Source organism: Neolamprologus brichardi, chromosome 1 (assembly GCF_056152115.1).
Source record: "Neolamprologus brichardi isolate AB-2024 chromosome 1, ASM5615211v1, whole genome shotgun sequence".
NCBI lineage: Eukaryota > Metazoa > Chordata > Actinopteri > Cichliformes > Cichlidae > Neolamprologus > Neolamprologus brichardi.
Window position 1 is genome coordinate 32,014,865 of NC_142104.1, and position 22,332 is coordinate 32,037,196.

A 22,332-nucleotide genomic window follows, 5' to 3' on the forward strand; every position below is an offset into this window, starting at 1 on the left:
TTGATACCAAGCAGATAGCTGTAGTCATTTTTTTCCTTTAATATTACCACTGAGGGAAATAACACTTTCACTCCACTGTCTAAATACCTGGCAAAAGTATACAAAACTGCAAAAACCTGAAAAACTGGATTTGAGATACTACAAGTTTTTATTTGTATTTTGGAGACCAACATGAATTATATTTGCAGTAGGTGGTTGTGCTGACCTGTAAGTCACTGTGCATGAAAAGATTTAATCACTAATTGAATGAGCAAATAGGACATCATAATGGCAAAACATTTGTAGTGTGGCAATATGAGGTGGGTGTTCAGTCTGTGTGTTAATGTGCTGCAAAGCTGTTGTTGGTTGAAGTCTGACATTTCTGGTACATCTCTCTTATCGCTTTCCTTCAGAACTGAGTTGAAGTGAAACTCACTCTCTTGGAAGGGAATCTACTGAAATCGTGCCTCTCTTCTTCAAGTAAATAAATCAACACCAGACTGCTGATGTTGCAATATGATTTAAAGGTTAAATCAAGGCAAAAGCATTTCACTCAGCCAAGCGATCCTGTTCGCTACACCTATTACACTCTGCAATGGTGCATGGGCAAAAAAAAAAAAAGAAAAGAAAAAAGCAAAGCAATGGCTTGAATTTTTTGAGAAATTTTTATCTGAGCTTCTGTTCTTGTAAAGGAAGAATGTGGGAAATAAACATAAAATGAGGCACTGATGTCACAGGATCAGGAATCAGCGAGCAGCTACTGTTTACTCAAGTTCTGTTGCTATTAACAAATGTGATCTTAATCAAATTAAACATTAGCTACATTATATTGCCAAAAGTCTTCAGTCAGCCATCCAAATCATTGAATTTATGTGTTCCAGTCACTTCCATGGGCACAGGTGTATAAAATTAAGCAACTAGGCATGCAGACTGCTTCTAAAAACATGTGTGAAAGAATTGGTCCCTCTCAGGAGCCCAGTAAATTTCAGTGTGGTATTGTGATAGGATGCCTCATCTGATAGATGAGGTCCTTGTCTGACTGCACTGTGTAAAATCTAAAATTTGGTGATTGATAGGGGGGGAAATTGTGGTATGTTTCTTTTTTAAGTAGTTGTTCTCAGCCCCTTCCAGTGAAAAGAACTCTTAATGCTTCAGCATACCAAGATATTTTTGACAATTTCATGCTCCCCACTTTGCGGGAACAGTTTGGGGATGGCCCTGTCCTGTTCTAACATGTGCACCAGTGCACAAAGCAAGCTCCATAAAGACACAGACCAAGTTTGGTGTGGAAGAACTTGACTGGCCTGCACAGAGTCCTGTCCTCAACCCAACAGAAAACCTTTGGGATAAATTAAAGCAGAGACTGTGAGCCAGGCCTTCTCGTCCAACATCAGTGACTGACCTCATAAATCTGCTTCTGGAAGAACGGTCAAAAATTCCCATAAAGACACTCCTAAACCTCCTAAACCCTATGGATTAAGAATGGAATGTCAGTCAAGTCATATACATATGAAGGCAGATGAGCAAATGCTTTTGGCAATGTAGTGTAAATCTGCTAAACACTAGCTCAAAGCAACCTTCTACATAAAATAGCCTCACAGTAACCTATGTAACCAAAGTGTGAGTCACACCTGACCAGTCAAAATTTAGGAAAAATAAACTTTGGTTTTTGTTCAGCCATGGGAAAAGCAAATAGCACAAAAAATGCCAATACGGTTTCTTGTTATTGGCTGGTGAAATTCCCCCAACACAAAAACTATAACAATGGCACAAGGCCGACATGTGTTCCCATGAATAGCTCACACCAAGCGGTTGGATCTCGAACTCTAAAGGTGACAAGACCTTTAATTAGACTGGTTGTCCCATAGAGGGCATGTTAAATCAAACACAAATGTGCTAAACCAATACACAACATCACATTCTGTGCTTAGGTTTAGAGATGGAAGATAGAAAGTAACAGTATAATTAGACAGAGAAAAAGAGACGAGTCTACAGCTGCTAGGTGGCGGGCACACAGAAGCTGAGGAGGTGATGTTTCCAGTAGTGATAAGTTTCAATTCAGTGTATGCTCACCGATGCAGGAGCTCCCGTCGAGCAGGTAGGAGCCATTGTCATGGAAACCACTTCTGCATTCACAGTGGTACCAGCCAGGCAGGTTGACACAGCGGGAGTGGTTGTGGCACTCAATCAGGCCCTCTGCACACTCGTCAATATCTGAGGACACGAACACACGCAGCAACATCACTGTCAGTCAAAACATTTTCCTGGCAACAAGCGCGAACCTGAAACTTCAGCTCATTTTGTGTCATTTGATGTTCTGCCTGTTCTTTGATCTGGGGCGGTTCAGCCAATCAGAACAAAACCACTGCCGCGACAGCAGAGCTGGGTCAGCGGATGCCCACATTAGACAGCCAAACACATCTCCAGCTTGTTTGCCGCAGCAGGGATCAAAGTCTCTTAGAAATCACACCATTTGGCTGCAGAGTTGTTTCCAGTAGCGCCCCTTTTTTTCCCCCTTTCTATTTCTTCTCCTTGCTCATTCACACTTTGTCTCTGGTGTGCAGCATGCATACAGAGGCTCACCCCAGAGGTGTTAGGTCTTTGCACCTTCCTGGGAGAGTACATCTCTCTGATCCATTATTTATGGTGCGAGCACTGCACTGTAAAAATTAACAACCTAAATATCTTCCCAAGTCCAGCAGTGATATACAGTTGACTCGAGGAGGTACACACTATGTGACAACTCAAATGATTTACCAGTACATGACGATAATTACAGTTGGCAATATTTCTTGAAAAAAGAGAAACATATCTTTAGAAAAGAACCTGAGGCCCTGCATGTGGAGGAGCCGGGGACTGAGCAGCAGCTCTACTTCCTTAGCAACTTGCCTGTGTAGTGCATGTGACAGAAAAGTGGCTTGTAATAGAAGTAAGTGGCAAATATACAGTGCTTCATCTTGCAGCTCTTGCTTGACTGTAAACTTGGATTTTGTTTCTTGCATGTCAATGTATCAGTGCAGCTCCATGCATGACTTGTTGGTGTAGGGCAGTGGTTCTTAACCTGGGTTCGATCGAACCCTAGGGGTTCGGTGAGTCGATCTCAGGGGTTCGGCAGAACCTCCGCCGTGACATGCACGGCTCATTTTGTGCACCAGTAAAAAACATATATATGTCTTGAATTTGAAAAAAATCTTATTTTATTTTTCACTAAAGAGGGGTTCAGTGAATGTGCATATGAAAATGGTGGGGTTCGGTACCTCCAAAAAGGTTAAGAACCACTGGTGTAGGGTGATATGATCAAAATAAGTCAATATCCACACTTTCTGAAATTTGCTGGGCTTTGTCTTGTTCAGCCTGATAGTGTTGCAGATTAAGCCTGTGATTAAAGGGAAGCGCAAAGTGCAAACAGTTTTGCTCCATATAAGAGTGCCAGTGACAGGGCAATCCATTGTTCATGTATGTACTAAAACCGAGATACAGCAATTTTGTCATATTTTAAGCTTCTATAGAAATCATATTAACAAAGGTGTGTGAACCTTTTTAGCAGGATGGCTTGGATGAAGAAATATCATGAAAAATATTGTGTTCAATTTGTTAGGCCTCCAGATCGTTCCATAATACATTACACCAGTCAGGCATACCGTTATGACCACTGACGGGAACTGAATAACTAATTATCTCTTGGCTCCTTTTAGTAGGTGGGATATTTTAGGAATCACATGAACATTTAGTCCTTAGAGTTGATGTGTTAGAACCAGGAAAAATGGGCATGTGTAAGGATTCGAGTGAGTTTGACTATGGAAAAATTGTAATGTTTAGGCAAATTGTAGATTGCTAAACTGCAGCTCTTGTCGGGGTGTTGCCATCTGCAGTGGATCTATCTGCCTGACACAGTTACACTGTGAAGTGACATCTTGCCTATGATGATTTTTTTTTATAGCATTGTTGACTTCAGTATGCTGAAATGCCACCAATCCCACCATGCTTAAGGTTAATAGTTAACATGCTGTAACAAGAAAAACGGTATTAAAAAAAATTGATTTGGTATTTAAACAACGGTCATGTTTGCACTGCTACAGCCCTGTTGTGAAAGTACATACCTTGCCCAGGACTTTAAACCACACACATATTTACTGGTGTATAAACACAAGGAGAGCTCAACACTGTAGCCTGGTGCGCTGTAGGTAATAAGATGTGACAGCTGCTGGGAGGGTTGCCCTCTGCCCGCCTCTCAGGTCAAAGATCTGGTCAAAGTTACACGAAAAGATTCCCTCTCTGACATCTCACTTAAACAACCCAATATTAGAAGTGACTGGTGGCTGAGAGAAGCAGACTCCTCCAACAAAAGAGCAGCACTGTGCAAGTGCACGAGGGGGCATATGCTCAACGACTGTGTGTTGTCAAAACTAGGTAACTGCTTCATAATTATGCACATTGTTTTTGGATCCAGAGGGGAATTTTTAAAAGAATGTCATATTTTTATTTACTGTAGACAGATATAGTTTAAGACCTTGCTTTGGTTAGTCAGAGTATAATCATTTGTCCGATTTGTATTGTTTCCATTTTCCATTTTTCACTGAAAGCCATAAAAAACAAAATCCACGCAGAGCCACCCAAACACTCATATCATTTGCTTATACACATGCACAGCCACACTGATTAAAACAGACAGTTAATTTTCAAATTAAAGGCCCTTGGAAAAACACTGGAAAGAAAGTGTGTATTAGCATCACAGAAAGATTTGAAATCCATTTATGCTAAATACTCACATATATAGTTTAGAACTCACTATTCTGTATCATTAATACTGGAACTCATGGAATAGCCTTTTTTGTTTTGCATCAGTAAACATGCTTATCTTCGTAATGGAAAAGGATTTGAAAAGATAATACCCTCTATGAAAAATCTAGAGTACACAAATAACAGGCAAGAGTGCTGCCTGCTTTCTTAATAACAGTAATCCAGCATTGCTTACCAACATATTGCTCCATAATTGATGACAAAGAACGTATTTCAAAATGTCTTTCCACGCAACAAAAAATACTTCCAGTTACACTGTGAGTCTTTTTTATTCCATCTTTGGCTAGAAATGTTCCCAATTCCCATAGTTATTGTCTATTTAAATTTAAAAATGCATTTGAATAACAAAAAGCTCATTTTCTTCACAAGGTTACAAAAAAATATGATACCTAACTGTATTTTTTCATCTTGTTTTGGAAACGGAGCATAGAAACATGTCAGTCTCAAACAGTATTATGCCACCTAGTTTGAGTTTCTCTGCAGGGTAAGTATTTATACAGATATTGATTGTATGGTTTAAGAATGATGTATTTTAGGACCGCACAGCAACAAGCAGAATGAAAGTCCATATGGTGCAAGAAAAGTAGTTTGTACATAGTTATGACATAGTTTGTACTTGAAATTTGGTAATGCAATGAATACTTGTGAGTTACACATCAACAGTGACAGAAACTGCTTTAGTGGATGTTGTGGTTTTCTCTCTTCCCTTGAAGAGCTGCACTTGATTTTATAATAAACACACTGTTTAGGTTATGTAATTATCATGGTTAAAAGAAACACCTTGAATAAGTGAATGCATCGCTGTCCAAAGTTGTTGACCTTCCCATCAACCCTCACCTCCTCCCGACATGGATTTTGTAAAGTATCATCTGTGACGTTCACTGGCTATGGCTATAAAGTTTAAATTTAACTCAGTGTTTTGTTTGGAATCCAAAGTGCTGCAGCACACAGGGAGCACAGTCAGAAGTGACACAGAAGAAAGTGTCACTTCTGACTGTGCTGCATCAGTGAGCTATGCACTGAATAGGTCAGTGATTTTCAATGGGCAGACCACAATCTGGTAGTGGTCGTTGCAGGCTACAAGGCAAAGATTTTATTTGACGAAAGCTGACATCCGTTGCTAGAAGAGGAAGAAAAGTCTGAAAAAGTTTCTTAAATATTCTGCACTGATAGCAATGTTGCTAGGAGAACTGATGGTATGCAAAAGAGTGCAAATAAGCAGATATGGCTGACTGATTGCTTTGGTACAGTATGCAGTGTAGTTTGGACACTAAAGCAATACTCGTCATCCATCTACTCTATTCACAGATCAGCCACAACAACAAACCACCTGCACTGTATAGTGGAGCGATCCCATTTATGTCATCAAAGCAGCCCATATACATTGGATTGTCTTGTAGTTTCTAGCACTGGAGCACTGGGAGAGAATCCATCAGGTCATGTGGGTTGACTTATAATTGCAATGTGTCAGGGTGCAATATCCTGCTTCTTGGTAAGTTGGCAAATATGCATATCAATGTCAAGACCCAAGGTTTTTCAGTAGAATAAAATACAGAAAAAAACAAAAGAAGATGACAAAAACCTCACATTGTTACCAGTAGGGACAAATATTTCTACAGTTTTAAAAGTCTCTTCAAGAGGTTATCTACACTGGGCTTTCTCTCTGAGAAGAGCAGAGTCAGATTTCGTATTACATGCACAGCGGTGGTGATTTGATCAAGGTCAAATCACATGCTCTCAACTCCTAATTGAGGTATTGTGCAAGAACAAAGGCACTGATCACAATCTGCTTCAGTTACATGACAAATTCGGGAAATTCGAGTCGGGAAAAATGGCCATTGCATCAAGCTCGGTGACAATATGATTGGTTTTAATTTAAAAAAAACAAAACAAAAAAAAAAACATACTATGAGCTAGGAGGAAGCAGGTTATATGTGAGGTTTCCTAGTTTATCACCCATAGTTGGGAGAAAGGATGGTAGTTTCATCACCGTTTGTTTGTAGACATAAAACCTGGGAAAAGTGTCATCAGGAACAATCGAGTGTTTAATATGTTTTAAACTTGTGTTTTTTTTGGCTGAGCAATGAAACACAGTGCCCCAACCTCTCTGCTCAGGCCTCACTGCACTTGCCGAACACATTTCTTGGTGAGGCTCGTTCCTACAATGACCTTGCTACGATAACAGAGTCACACGGCGTGTAAAACCCACTGCCTGTCACTCACAGCCGATCACGTATTCTGCAAAATAACACATTTTTGAGACTGAATGTGTCTCTAGATGTCTCACTGTCGCCAAGTTGAATATTTTATATGTTGTTTCTCCTTCTCTCTGTAATGTTTCAGTTTTCTCCTGTCACTGTCTCTTTCGGCAGCCCAACTTGAATTCACTGATGTAACTAAGGAACTAAGGAAGTTTATTTTCAATTAAATGAAGGAATAAGCTTTTTCTTTCATTTCCTGTTATCTACAAAGCTTGGCCTGTATTTTGACGTCTTTAGTGTAGGCATCATATCCTGGCAAATTACTATGAGGCTTGTCAAAAAAGAACAAGTACCTCTAATTCAATTCATGCAACCCAACACACGCAAACTCCTCAAATGTGTAGGGCTTTGGTTTTCACGATATGCACTAAGCTCATTATTTCCATATTTGACATTGTTGTTGTAAACAGACTCTCAACATCAAGGTGGGAAGAATGAGGAGGACACAAGAAGAACAGCAACAATGGGATAAAAGCTTTACTGCCATCATCACCTTTTCAAAAGCATGTGTGTTAGGACACTATTATTGTGTGTGTGTGTTTTTAATTCCAGGAAACAGGAAGAATGAACAAAATGATCACCAACTGACCACTACCCATCTAGACTGCATATTTTTTTCGGTCATCTCTGTTATATATATTGTCATGTGGAATGATTTAATTATTATTAGATTGGATTATGAAATTATTCCAAATGAAAAAATACAATATCAACACTTTTATGGTAAGTACAATTATCAAATTCAGACACTAGAGTACAGGCAAGGTCAATTTGAAATGTACTTTATTTTTTATTTTGTTATCAGATTTGTAATTTCACTGTTTTCAACATCTTCACATTTAAAAATGACTGTAAAAATGATTTTCCCCTTGTTGCAGCATGGGAGAAATGTGAGCGTTATTTTTTACAGGCAACGTCACACTTGGGTGTGGACACCCGAGTTTCTGAATACGACAACTCAAAAACAGGATTTTGAAATCGATATTCGAGGTGTAGCTGACAGGTGGCTGAGGGGCAGCATAGGCAGCCTCCAATATTTTTATTATTGTCAGTGACAAATGTACAATTTTGGCTGGATGAGGACAGGCTATACTTTTGTAAATTTGTATTTGGTTCTCTTGAGGACAAAATCTCCTTAAGCTGTTCCATCCATTTATCCATCCATCTTCCGCTTATCTGGGTCCGGGTTGTGGGGGCTGCAGCCTAAGCAGAGAAGCTTAGACCTCCCTCTCCCCGGCCACCGCCCCAGCTTGTTCGAGGGAACACCAAGGCGTTCCCAGGCCAGCCGAGAATTATAATTTCTCCAGCGTGTCCTGGGTCTGCCCCGGGGCCTTATGTCCTGCTAAGAATATTTCATCATGTGGCTTTCTGTTTTTTTTCTATGTTGTTGTTCTTTTTTGTGTTTAACTTCCCTGTGTTCCCTTTCCCACCTATGTGATTGTTTTTACTCAGTTCACTCATGTCTCATTATCCCCCTCCCTGGTGTGTATATGTAGTTTGTGTTTCTTCATTCCCCTGGCTGCCCTGCCTTTGGTTTTCTCTTACTGATTTGATTTTGCTAGTTTTTGGATCATTCTTTGTGATCTATTTTACTCCCTAGTTTGTTTATATGGCAAATACAAAAGAAGCCCTCACAGGCAGCACAAATAGGCAGCTTTGAAATGAACTCTGCCAAAGTGGTTGAAGGACTTTCCTGAAAACTTTAAGGCCCACCAAGCGTTAACCTCTGATAGCTTCTGTCTCTTTAAATGTATGTTCTAGAGCAGGTCCAAATTTTGGTAAGAACCTCTTTATTCAGCAACTGGATCTATATCTGTGAGTGAAAAGACAGCATCACCTCAAACTTGGCTGGCTTTGCTTGAGAGTTCCTTGAGAGGTTTACTGGCAATAAATAAATAAATAAAATCCCATAGAAAACAAACATTTGACTTAAGACAAACACACAATCTGTAATAGATAATATTTTACCAAATATCTCCAGCTCATCATATTTGTCTCCAAGGCATTCACAGACATATTACCTCTGTTGTATGTGTTTGCAAAAGAGGACTCAAACGCAGACCAAAAACTGAACGTGGCGTGGATTTAACAAAAAACAAGCCGTTTATTGAGGCTAGCAAAAAAGGTACAAACAAAAGCCCATTGGTGAAACTAAACAATAACCTAAACTGGGTGACCTAAAACTAAACATGAAAAAAGCTTAAACATGGTGAACTGACATGGATACCTGAAGTTGTGACATGGATGAGCAGACGACCTGACAAAGAATGACTGAAAGCACATGGACTAAATACACACAGAAGGATAATGAAGAATTGGGAACACATGGAGAAACAGCTGACACACATGAACATAACAACGTCACAAGGAGAGAATAACACTAAAAACATTGAACATAAGAACACAGGACCCCTTCAAAATAAAACAGGAAATATAATGAGACGCAGACATGACAACATAAGACACACAGACATGAAACACACGAAGGGCAAGGGAGACTTCACAGGGGTTGAAAACACAAGGGGGAACTAATAAGCAAATGAACATATGAAACCTAATAAGCTTAAACATACACTATAAACATCAAAAGAACTAAAACTCAAAACACTGGGTCGTATGACCCAGGATCGTGACAACCTCTGTGTGAACTGTCGCCCAAATCCTTTGCTATTTCTAGTCAGTGCAGGTTTAGATTTTAGACAGTAAGCAGGGAAGGTAAATTATCCCCTTTAGCAGGTTTTAACCAGAACCTTTTAAACTATGTAATCCTAGCCATAGCTCAGAATTAGCCTGTCCTACAGTTTAGGACCTTCGCTCCATTCCCAAGAAATTTCGACTCTTTTCTCCCTCACAGAAGCAATTGCAAACAAAGAAAAATCAGGTCTCTGTGGTTGTTTTTATGGGAAGCACACATTTAACATGCCATCCATCACCTGCCTTTTTTTTAAAATTTAACTATAATAAAACCTGATTTCATTTGCGCACACTCAATATTTCCTGATGCTCAGTACACTAGTTTACAAAGCTATATCGAAGCTGTTGTGTGTAAGTATGCTTTAGTGTGGAAAGCCTTCCATTCTCGTTGTCCGTGGAAGTGAAGTGGACAGATGACCTTGTATGAGTTGCAATATGCTGGAGTACACACATAAATATACCCCATAAATCTTTGTTATAGCCACAAAAAGGAAAAGAGAGCAGACTGCATTTCATGTTTCCTTCTGTTTCCTTCTGTTACAATACAAACAAGTTCACTTCTGCCCAGTGTGGATGTTCCCCGTGAGTAATGAGAACTTTATGACAACACAGATTGTGAAGAGCTGAGCACTTTAGCTCAGATAGAAAACCTGGAATTAACCCAAACATACTGTAGTTAAAATAATCCCAAAGCACTTGAGAGAATCCTCTGGCCTCTTGAGCTTTCCATAATTACAGCTATTCCAGCCCTACTAACCTACTAACACAACATCATGGAAAATGTCACATGGCGCATTAACATTAATGTGTCCTTAGACAGAGACGGCAACCAGAGTTTGTGTTCATTGCTGCCTGATGGTCCGTGACCAGTAACGGTGCTTAAAGCTAACAGCATGTTGGATTAAGGAAGCAGTGGACTGACCACACAAGAGCTTAGCCTGTCACTTAAAGAACTGCTGTGTTGTAGTTTATATTCTGCAAGCCCGCGGGTTTGAGTAATATAAATTATGTGAACGTAGTGTGACTGCAAGGCTCGATGTAATCCCCGTTCATGCAGACACCACGCTACAATGGCATCAACTATACATCTGCTCTCCAGGGGAACTCCAGGTGAGGCAGGAAATAGCATAATAACAACAGCTACTCATCCTTGGTGCTCACAGCTGTCCATGTGTGCACTTCTAAACAAGTTCATGTTCAGGTTACTTTATTTGTACCCGTTGGTAATTAGTTCTGTAGTCGTGAGTCAGCCAACCTAACATGCATAATACACAACAGATGATAAACAAGCATAGCACAAAATACCAAAATCAAGCACTAATAATGATCATGATTTTGTGCATGGTGTCACCCATGAAGGCACAAAGTTATAATTTGCTCATCTGAGTGATGGCTGCTGGAATGAGGCTGATTTTAAACCTTGTTGTTCTACACTTTGTGACCAGAAACCTTCACCCAAAGGAACTAAAAGTCACTATGTAAAGGGTGCGAGGCGCTAAGGAAAAATCGAACCTGTCAACCGCTGGAACTGTCTGGTGTACAGGGGTGCAAGGTTCACCAGTCAGCATACTCATCCAATTAAACTGTTAAGTGGTTTAACTTGCTAACTTTGCATTGTCCTGTACTGCTACTAATACTGATACTTCTTAACTGTCAGACGTCAGCAATTTGGAAATGGTTGCATTTATTGTAGTTTTTACTTCTTTTTTCCTGACTTCATTACAGCACACCCAGAAGCCACATTTAAATAAAATCACTGTAGTTATATATTACCTGCATGTCTACAGACTTGTCTTACTTAGATGCCAGCATCTTTTGACTTTAAATGTTCCGAAGGCAAAATGTGATTGCTCAGCAATGTCTGGCGATCATGAAGCATTCATTGCCAAAGTTGTTTCCTAAATAACATTTAAGTCTGAATCAATAATTTTGTGAAAACACTCCAGAAAAAGTCCTCATCATGTAATCATTACAGTGATTTATTCAAAATGAGGCTTCAGTATGAATGGCGGGGGTTGAGTTCTAGCTAATTTAACCTAATCTTCATGTGTTGTTTAGAGGTTAATGTAACGTTTAGGAGATATTGGACCATAAACCTTGAATAGTGACACTGGCATGGTTGGTTTTCACCCACGGCTGTTTCTGCTGCTTCTCTTATAAAGTCACACTGGTGACAACAGAAGTTGTCAGCTCTGTTCCAGCAGAACATACTCTAGTACATTACGTACTCAAAATAGCTATTTTTGACAATGAAGTTGAATATATATGAAGCGGGAGTTCATTTCTAGGTCGGCTGTTACGTTTTTGACTCCTTTGGTGTAAAGACTTTCAGAAAGTAAAATCAGAGTGGTCCAAATGTGGATCAGTGGCAGCTATGTAAGCCCAGTGGAGAAAGACAGGCAGCCCCGAAGAACACATCAACGTGGGAGAAGATGAAAAGATCAGCAGTAAGATCATCTCTTTTCCCGCTGGCTTTATATTTAGATGTTTTCAACCTCTCATTGAGCTACAGTATACAGACGAGTGTCAGTGGAGCACCGTTATTGCACAGAAGGGGAGGGCAACAGAGAGCGAGTCAGGAGTGGAGTCAGAAGATAGAGACAGATGTACATGAGAAACAGAGACAGATACTAAGAGAGTTCAACAGATGGGTAGACAGATTGAGAATGAAATGCAGTGACAGAGAATATGTCATGCACAGAGGTAAAACAAGAACCCTCTGCACTCCTCTTACACGTTGCCTATGGCAAGTCTTCTAGGGGAAACTCCAGCAACCCAGACAGCACTGTAAGGACATGAAAGTATTTTATCTTCATCTTTCCTTCCTACATCCACTGTTTCCATCTTTAAAAAAAATCATTTACAATAGCATATACTTTGAGTTTTGAGGCTGTGAAACTGTCGCAGAGGTGAATGGGGTTAAAGGAACAAACCGAACTGAAATAACAATATAATGTTGGAGATCAGAAAATACTTCACTCATTCTGAACGGCGAGATTGCAGCCGACACTTCTCACTCCTCTTGTCATTTACATTTAAGGTGTCTTCACATGGAAGATTAATTTCACAGCCTTTCAGCACTTAGACTTTAAGAGCTTCTTCAAATGTTTGCCGATTCAACTTCAGCCGGAGTTTCAACTCAGAATATTTCTCTTATAAAAAATGCATTCAGAGATAATAATGAGCCTCAGACGCTGCAAACACTGCTTCACAAAAGGAGATTTTGTCAAGTAAGATGTAGTTCTTGAAAGCTGAATACTGGAAAGGCAGACACAAACGTGCTCCAATGTTAATATTAAATGTTTAAAAAATATTTTTAAAAAGTAACTAAGTAATAAAGTAACGAATTACCTTTTTCAGGTAACTTGACCAACACTGTCTGTGACATTCTGAAGAAACTGGGCCAAAGGACAGTACTCCAACATGATAACAACCCCAAACCTCCAAAAAGACCAGTGCCTTGCTAAATAAACTGAGAGTAAAGGTACTTGACTGGCCAAGCATGTCTCCAGACTTAAACCCTATTGAGCATCTGTGGGGCATCCTCAAATGGAAGGTGGAGGAGTGCAAGGACTCTAACATCCACCAGCTCCATGATGTCATCATGGAGGAGTGGAAGAGGATTGCAGCGTCACCCTGTGAAGCTCTAGTGAACTCCATGGCCAACGAAGTTAAGGCAGTGTTGGAAAATAATTGTTGCCAAACATTATTGTAGGGTCTACCTTACAATATAAAGTGCCTTGAGGTGACTGTTGTTGTGATTTGGCGCTATATAAATAAAATTGAATTGAATTGAATTAACAAAAAATTGACACATTGGGCACAATTTGGACATTTTCACTTGGGTGGGGGTTCTGACTTTTGTTTCCAACGGTTTAGACAGTAATGGCTGTATGTTGAGTTATTTTAAGGTGACAGCAAATTGTTGTTGTTGTTGTCCCATGAAAAGATACAACAAAATATTTAAAAAAATGTGAGAGGTGTACTCACTTTTGTGAGATACTGTATAATATTGCATATAATATTGCATTCTTGGAGAACACGGCTGTGAAGCTTCACTGCCACGTTAATTAACTGATAGATATTTGATGCTGTTAATAGGGGAGTTAATTAGTTTCTGCCTGATTGCCTTTCAAAACATGTCCTGTATGCTAATGACTGCCGATTACCAAATCAATGATTCAAATCTTCAGAGCCAAGAATTACAGGAAATCATATGATTTTTTTTCCCCTCCTTAGCTACAAATTTACGGGGTTGGAAAATAAGTTAATAATTTAAATGAGACAGGTGGTGACTTTGTTTGCCGTTAACTCACTGAAGATGAAGATCTGAAGCTGAAGATTTGGCTGTGAGAGGAATAAATTATAAGAAAAAATGTGACTAAAAATGCGATAAAATCTGGAATATATCTCCTGATGCAGAAGCAGCAAGGTTTAATATAATAATTGTAATCAAACGAATTCCAGAAGAAGGAGCAGTGAATCAAAACTACACTGATTTCAGTCTTCGGCTCTATAAAGGAGAGAAATTTGGGCATAGACGAAGGTATTTTATTTCAAAATGCATTTGTAAAAATTTAAGGATGAATGACATGAACACTTTTTTTTTTTTTTTTTTTTTTCTCCAATGGGTGATCGGGTGAGGGCCTCCAGCTCGCACTGGAGCGGTTCGCAGCCGAGTGTGAAGCAGCGGGAATGAGGATCAGCACCTCCAAATCTGAGGCCATGGTTCTCAGCCGGAAAAGGGTGGAGTGCCCACTCCGGGTCGGGGATGAGGTCCTGCCCCAAGTGGAGGAGTTCAAGTATCTCGGGGTCTTGTTCGCGAGTGATGGGAGAAGGGAGCCGGAGATCGACAGACGGATTGGGGCTGCAGCTGCAGTAATGCAGACGCTGCACCGGTCCGTCGTGGTGAAGAGGGAGCTGAGTGTAAAAGCGAAGCTCTCAATTTACCGGTCGATCTACGTCCCTACCCTCACCTATGGCCACGAGCTGTGGGTAGTGACCGAAAGGACGAGATCGCGGATACAAGCGGCGGAAATGAGCTTCCTCCGAAGGGTGGCTGGCATCTCCCTTAGAGATAGGGTGAGAAGTTCGGCCATCCGGGAGGGGCTCAGAGTAGAGCCGCTGCTTCTCCACATCGAAAGGAGCCAGCTGAGGTGGTTTGGGCATCTGGTAAGGATGCCCCCTGGGCGCCTCCTGGGTGAGGTGTTCCAGGCATGTCCCACCGGGAGGAGGCCCCGGGGCAGACCCAGGACACGCTGGAGAGATTATATCTCTCGGCTGGCCTGGGAACGCCTTGGTGTTCCCCCGGATGAGCTGGAGGAGGTGGCTGGGGAGAGGGAGGTCTGGGCCTCTTTGCTTAGGCTGCTGCCCCCACGACCCGGCCCCGGATAAAGCGGATGAAGATGGATGGATGGACATGAACACAAAGTCAAAAAAATCAAGTTAAAGATGGACTGACTCTTTAAGCTCACAGAACAACACAGGCCAGTGTTAGTGATGGAACATGACAAATATGTAGCACAAAGCTAGAGACTCAAAAGGCCGAAACTGGGACGAAGCAAACTTCACACCCACACAGCTGAGGCTGGTGACAAAAAAAAACAAAACATAAAAAACATTCAAAAGACTGCCAGGCTTTTATAACCTGCAGGTAGAGAACTGTCCTTATTATACAAAGATGAGTCCTTCTTCCCAAACCTTTTAGATAGAACAAACATTTTTATGCACTCAATTCTAAAGTCACACAATCCAGCAACCACCTTAGTCAATAAAAGCAAGAAGAATTTGTTCCAAATGAGAGCAAAGCTTTTTCTTTTTCTACCGCTTCCTGTTCGGGTACAGTAGCTACAGCTACTACTGTCTTTATACAGTGGGGCAAAAAAGTATTTAGTCAGCCACCGATTGTGCAAGTTCCCCCACTTAAAATGATGACAGAGGTCAGTAATTTGCACCAGAGGTACACTTCAACTGTGAGAGACAGAATGTGAAAAAAAAATCCATGAATTCACATGGTAGGATTTGTAAAGAATTTATTCGTAAATCAGGGTGGAAAATAAGTATTTGGTCAATAACAAAAATACAACTCAATACTTTGTAACATAACCTTTGTTGGCAATAACAGAGGTCAAACGTTTACTATAGGTCTTTACCAGGTTTGCACACACAGCAGCTGGTATTTTGGCTCATTCCTCCATGCAGATCTTCTCAAGAGCAGTGATGTTTTGGGGCTGTCGCCGAGCAACACGGACTTTCAACTCCCGCCACAGATTTTCTATGGGGTTGAGGTCTGGAGACTGGCTAGGTCACTCCAGGACTTTCAAATGCTTCTTACGGAGCCACTCCTTTGTTGCCCGGGCGGTGTGTTTTGGATCATTGTCATGTTGGAAGACCCAGCCTCGTTTCATCTTCAAAGTTCTCACTGATGGAAGGAGGTTTTGGCTCAAAATCTCACGATACTTGGCCCCATTCATTCTGTCCTTAATACGGATCAGTCGTCCTGTCCCCTTGGCAGAAAAACAGCCCCATAGCATGATGTTTCCACCCCCATGCTTCACAGTAGGTATGGTGTTCTTGGGATGCAACTCAGTATTCTTCTTCCTCCAAACACGACGAGTTGAGTTTATACCAAAAAGTTCTACTTTGGTTTCATCTGACCACATGACATTCTCCCAATCCTCTGCTGTATCATCCATGTGCTCTCTGGCAAACTTCAGACGGGCCTGGACATGCACTGGCTTCAGCAGCGGAACACGTCTGGCACTGCGGGATTTGATTCCCTGCCGTTGTAGTGTGTTACTGATGGTGACCTTTGTTACTTTGGTCCCAGCTCTCTGCAGGTCATTCACCAGGTCCCCCCGTGTGGTTCTGGGATCTTTGCTCACCGTTCTCATGATCATTTTGACCCCACGGGATGAGATCTTGCGTGGAGCCCCAGATCGAGGGAGATTATCAGTGGTCTTGTATGTCTTCCATTTTCTGATGATTGCTCCCACAGTTGATTTTTTCACACCAAGCTGCTTGCCTATTGTAGATTCACTCTTCCCAGTCTGGTGCAGGTCTACAATTCTTTTCCTGGTGTCCTTCGAAAGCTCTTTGGTCTTGGCCATGGCGGAGTTTGGAGTCTGACTGGTTGAGGCTGTGGACAGGTGTCTTTTATACAGATGATGAGGTCAAACAGGTGCCATTCATACAGGTAACGAGTGGGGGACAGAAAAGCTTCTTACAGAAGACATTACAGGTCTGTGAGAGCCAGGGATTTTCCTTGTTTGAGGTGACCAAATACTTATTTTCCACCCTGATTTACGAATAAATTCTTTACAAATCCTACCATGTGAATTCATGGATTTTTTTTTCACATTCTGTCTCTCACAGTTGAAGTGTACCTCTGGTGCAAATTACTGACCTCTGTCATCATTTTAAGTGGGGGAACTTGCACAATCGGTGGCTGACTAAATACTTTTTTGCCCCACTGTATATTGCACATGGAGTGCAAGGATCTTCAGGGATACTTTCAATGGACTTTGCATTTGTTCATGTTTTCTTAATATGACTACGTTTCCGCAGGTCCTTCCTCCCTGCAGCTGTCAGACTGTACAATCTGAACTGCTCCCAACAAACATAGATGTTTACATGCTGTAACTGCAATAAGTTAGTTAATTAACCAATTCGCACTACAACCTGGTTTGCCTCTTACCTGTAATTATTTTTATTTAATTTAATAACTGTACAGTACTCTCAGTTTATAGTTACCATTGTCCTTAATGTAAATATGTAAGACAAATTGTGTATGTTTCTGTTTTGTGTCCTGTGTACTGTTTGTTTGTATATTTGTCTTTTTGGCTGCTGTTACAACCAAATGTCCCCCTTGTGGGACAATTAAAGGATTATTCTATTCTATTCTATTCTATTATTCTATACACAGAATCAACTAAAACTTAAAGGACGACCACTGGCGAGCTGCAAATTACCTGCACTGTTTTCACACAGGCACAAATCAGCACTGTTAGACATCACACAGACTTTGTCCTGGGGAGCTGGCAGGTTAAAGAGCGTTAAACACTTTCCCCCTTGGACACCTATTAGCATTGTTGTCAGATGTCTTTATGGGGCAAAGAGTTAAACAGTCTTTAACCTGCCAGCCCCCCAGTACAACGTCTGTGTGATGTCTAAATGTGTTGATTTGTGCCTATTTGAGAACACTGCAAGTAATCACGAGTGGTCGTCCTATGTCCTACCTCCTGCATGCTAACCCCCCCCCCCCCCAAAAAAGAAAAGCCTTTTCACATGCACCTCCAATAGAACATTTAAATGACTCTACATAGAAAAAATTGCATGTTTCAAACAATTCATCATGATATACCTTAACAATCAAACTGTTTTCTTCATACCACTGATGAATGAAACTAAATTAAAACCACTGATTTGATTAACAATTGAATATAATAGAGTCCATAGTGAAACTGAGTAAAGTTCAGTATTATAGAGACAAAATTATTCATGGTCAATACACTAAAATGTAGTGAAAATAAATCATGTTTCGGCATTTCGGACCTGCAAGACCTTTCATCCCATTAACCAGCTGTCCATTTCTGCATATCATCGAATGTGTGCCCAGCTACTTCCATATGCTCTTAAAGCCATTCTGTGCTCTTATAGCAGACGATGGATTAAATGTGGAAATTTATATTTCAGTAATTTTATGTAACATCAAAATCGGAGCTGATAAAAAACATGTTGCAGGCAATATTATTTGAATTTCAGTTTACATTCCTTTTCAGATCTGTGGTTAAGTCATAGAGATGAAGTCGGAAGTTATTCTTTTAGTAGATTCATGATTGTTATGAATTTGAGAGAAAAAAGTGGAGGATCAGTCTGTGTCACGCAGTGATGTCTCTCTTTTGTGTAACTTACCTTCCGGTGTCTTTGCAACCTGAGTATCTGTATCTGCATGTAGAAATTTAAGCCTGCCTTACATGTTTAATGAGGTCCAAACTGTAAGCTGTGGTACAGCGTATAGATGTATGACACAGCACAGTCCCCTTTCTCTCTAAACCCGGAAACATGTCTTGCCTCCTCTTGTTTGAACAAATGATTGGATGCTACACAGGTGTGTACTGAGACATTTGGCTCATAAAGTGTATGTTTTTTATTTTTGTTTTTTCATTTGATTGACAATCTTCAGGGAGTATCTGAGAATGATGTTGTGACCAAACAGTATGGGTATACTCTGGATCAGAGCATCGCAGGGAGAGTCGTGTCCTAAAAGAACATGGGATCGATTTTTAAGCTGGAAACAGCAGACCGGTTGTCACCAGGGGAGACCCAGTGCAGGAAACAATTTAAGCCTTTTTTCAATAGATAAAATGAACATTTGAAATCAAACCAATAGTATCTCTGTCTTTGATGATTTCAAGCACGATACCTTTCTTTCTTGTCTGGTCTTGAAACTTTTATTTTTAATTGATTGGTTATCCTCGTGAGTAGCTGACTACAGTTTGGAGCCTGCAGAGTTAGGCTGCTTTCTGAGATTAGACTTGAAATGAGTTAAATTATCATGCCCATACATTTTTCCTTCCTAATGAAGATGTGCTATACAGCCTAATTAAGTCTGATCAGTTCAATATGCACAGTGTAGATTTAATTTCAAGACACTGGTGCTGGTCTAAAATGTGTGATGAAGATAAGACACACACAAAATAAAACAGCAAAGAGAATCTTCCTCTGCATTACACTTACATATTAGGAGGCTGACTGACAGCAGCACAAATGATGTATTCAATATGTAAAAATATGAAGGTTTTGTCTGACCTATCTAAAGAGAAACCATGGCAACATGCTACAAATAGCTGACCCGTGACTCCTGTGCTCCATGTGAGCAGGTTGATCACTTCAGCGAAATTAGACCACAGAGACGGGAGGTTTAATGGCATAGGGGAGGATGGGACAGGAGCGAGAGGAAGACAGAGGTTGTGTAAGTAGAGATAGATGGACAAGAGAGGTGAAGGAGTAAGCTTATAGGAATACAAAGGACAAGGGGAAAGCAAGAACAGAATCTGAGGAGAAAACGGAAGGGGGGGGGGGGGGGTAAAAAGAAAGACAAGGACAAAGGTGGAGGAGGAAAGGAGAAAATGAGCAAGCAGAGGAGAGCCAAGAAGAGGTCAGGGAAGGAGGGCAGAGGATGAAAGGAAGCAAAAGAGGTAAAGAGAAGTAGCTTATAAAACTGGAAAAAGACATAGGGAAGGAGAAACGAGAGAAGTTAGAAGACAAAGGAGGAGAAAATGAAAAGAAAGAAAAGAAAGAAAAGAAAGGAGGAAGGACGACTGGGGGAAATGATGGGGAGAGTGAAAAAGGAGAGGGAGAAAGGAAGAGGGAGGAAGGAAGGAGAGGAGGAGGGTAGGGAACAATTAGCTGACTCTTTCTATGACTCTCGTGGGAGCTTCAATCTCTGCAGTGTCCAATTTAAACAACACTTTAAAGCCAGAGCATGAAAGTGTGTGTGTGTGTATAGAGTGAAGTAAGGAAAAGAAAACATCTAATGACCATCCTGCCGATGTCATTCCTGAAAGTCAATAAAAACAATGTTATGCTCGTGTTGGATTTTAATTGGGACAGACGGCTGAACAAACTGGACAGATGAGAGGTGAGGGGTCAGGTGATGTCCTCAGGTCTTACCTGTCTCACAGCGGTGTCCCGTGAATCCCGAGGGACAGACACACGTGTTGGGGGACACACAGGTCCCGCCGCTTCGGCATCCCTCCTCACAGAAGGCTAGAAAGAGAAACCAAAAATGTATTAGTTCTGTTTTTTTGTGTTTTTCCCCCTCTGTGGCCCGAATAGCACAGCCACAGAAAAGCTTTTGAAATCCTGCGGTTTGTGATGTTGTAAAAGCACTACACGCTACAAAAAGCTCCCCTGACTATCTTTACAAGATGCGTTAACAGTTCTGGGAGGGACTACTCACGCTCACCATTCACACGGGCTTAGAAATGGTGGTTTTTATGCTGCAGTGTGTGTTCATTATCAAGAAGACAAAAAAAAAGACAGATCAAAACTGTAACCTTGCCTCAGATTTATATATGATAGAAAAGTGTTCTTTCAAGTGGTCATGTAAAAGGCAGCTAATTTATAAAACTGTAAAACTATCAAATTTCTGGGAGGATGGCTGAACATTGTGTTGCCTTTTTAAGGAGAAAGTTGCATTTTTTTGCAATTTGTTACGAGCAACGGATAAATGACTGTGTTTTGCTTTTTAAGCCTTACAGCACATTTACTGTACAGTTCAGAAAATCAGACCAAGTTAGTGACTGAGGAAAGTGAAACACGTTTAAAGAACCAGTAACCAGATGGCACTAAAAATTCTACTGTATCCTTCAGTGGATGCATGCACGTTTACTGACTATTGGACAGCAAAGGGACCAAATGCAGCAAGGCAAATATGTGTTCTTATCGTGTGCGACTAGCAAATGGGGCCGATTTCACGTTAGCACATCTATCAACATAACAGCGGGAACACTTTACAGTTTCAACCACTCACACACACGGCAACTGTGCAAGGAGCTGACCTGCACATCAGGATGAGATCTGTGTCAAGGACAGCCTGCAGCACTACCTGAGCTGCTGTTGTTCCCTACTTCAAAGAAATGTGATAAAATCCTAGCACGTACTGAATTTCTGCCTCACTTCTTTTTTTTGTGCTTGGTCATTATGATAAATTTTCCACCACGGTGCCAAGCAAGAATATAACACAAGTGCTTACATGAAAACTCTGATCATTTGCCAGTGCCCTGCAAAAAGATTGACACAACTGTTTCAAAAAAGCCCTGCTTGAATACTAGGGGTGGGGGAAAAAATCGATACTGTGTAGTATCGTGATATTTTGTTTGCTAATAATGTATCGATACAGGGACAGCAAAAATCGATATTTTGTTACAAAAAAAGTTTTTGTGGACTGGAACATGCTCTGACTTCAGAATCCTGACATTCCTTCACTGTGCAAATGTGTTTAACTTTTTTTTGGCAGCAATAAACATGTTTTATTTTAATTAAGTTTAAAACTTTTTTATTTAATGTAAAATTATATTTTGTTTTAATTTACTTTCAAATTCTTCAGTTGCTGAATGGGCTGCATAGTTTTCATAAATTGCATAGTTCAGAATAGCTATAATTGTACCAGATGGTTGCATTCAGTTAAGTTGGACTCGACTGTAATACAAACCGTTCAAGTTTGTCAACAATAAAACTGAAATGAGAGAAAGACTGAGTGCGAGACTTTGATATTAGATAAAATGAATATTGATAAAGTTTACCTTTATGTACATTATCTGAATATCGCAAAATATTTTAAAAAATTGCAATAATATCGTATCGTGCGTTAAGTATTGTGATAATATTGTATCGTGGGATGTATGGTGATTCCCACCTCTATTGAATACTATACTTTCTTTAGATGTATAACACATTTTGGGGTCAACTTGAAAGAAAAGCAGACGTGAAATAGGAAAGTGAAGTCAGAGGCTAAACGTGACATGATATTTGGCAGCAAACTATAATGCTATGTTTATAATCCCCATATATCAGTATCATAAAACAAAGGCAG

General features: G+C 40.5%; 1 protein-coding gene across 1 annotated transcript in view; it reads right to left on the reverse strand.

Annotated features, from left to right (window-relative positions):
* The window catches only part of LOC102787874 (protein kinase C-binding protein NELL1-like), a 299,433-nt gene that overhangs the window by 24,580 nt on the left and 252,521 nt on the right, over positions 1-22,332 (reverse strand). Inside the window, exons 15-16 of the mRNA XM_087840916.1 lie at positions 20,409-20,504; positions 2,053-2,193 (exon numbers count right to left, since the gene is read on the reverse strand). Coding sequence (XP_087697042.1) covers positions 2,053-2,193; positions 20,409-20,504 — 237 coding nt within the window. The remainder of the gene's footprint in view (positions 1-2,052; positions 2,194-20,408; positions 20,505-22,332) is intronic.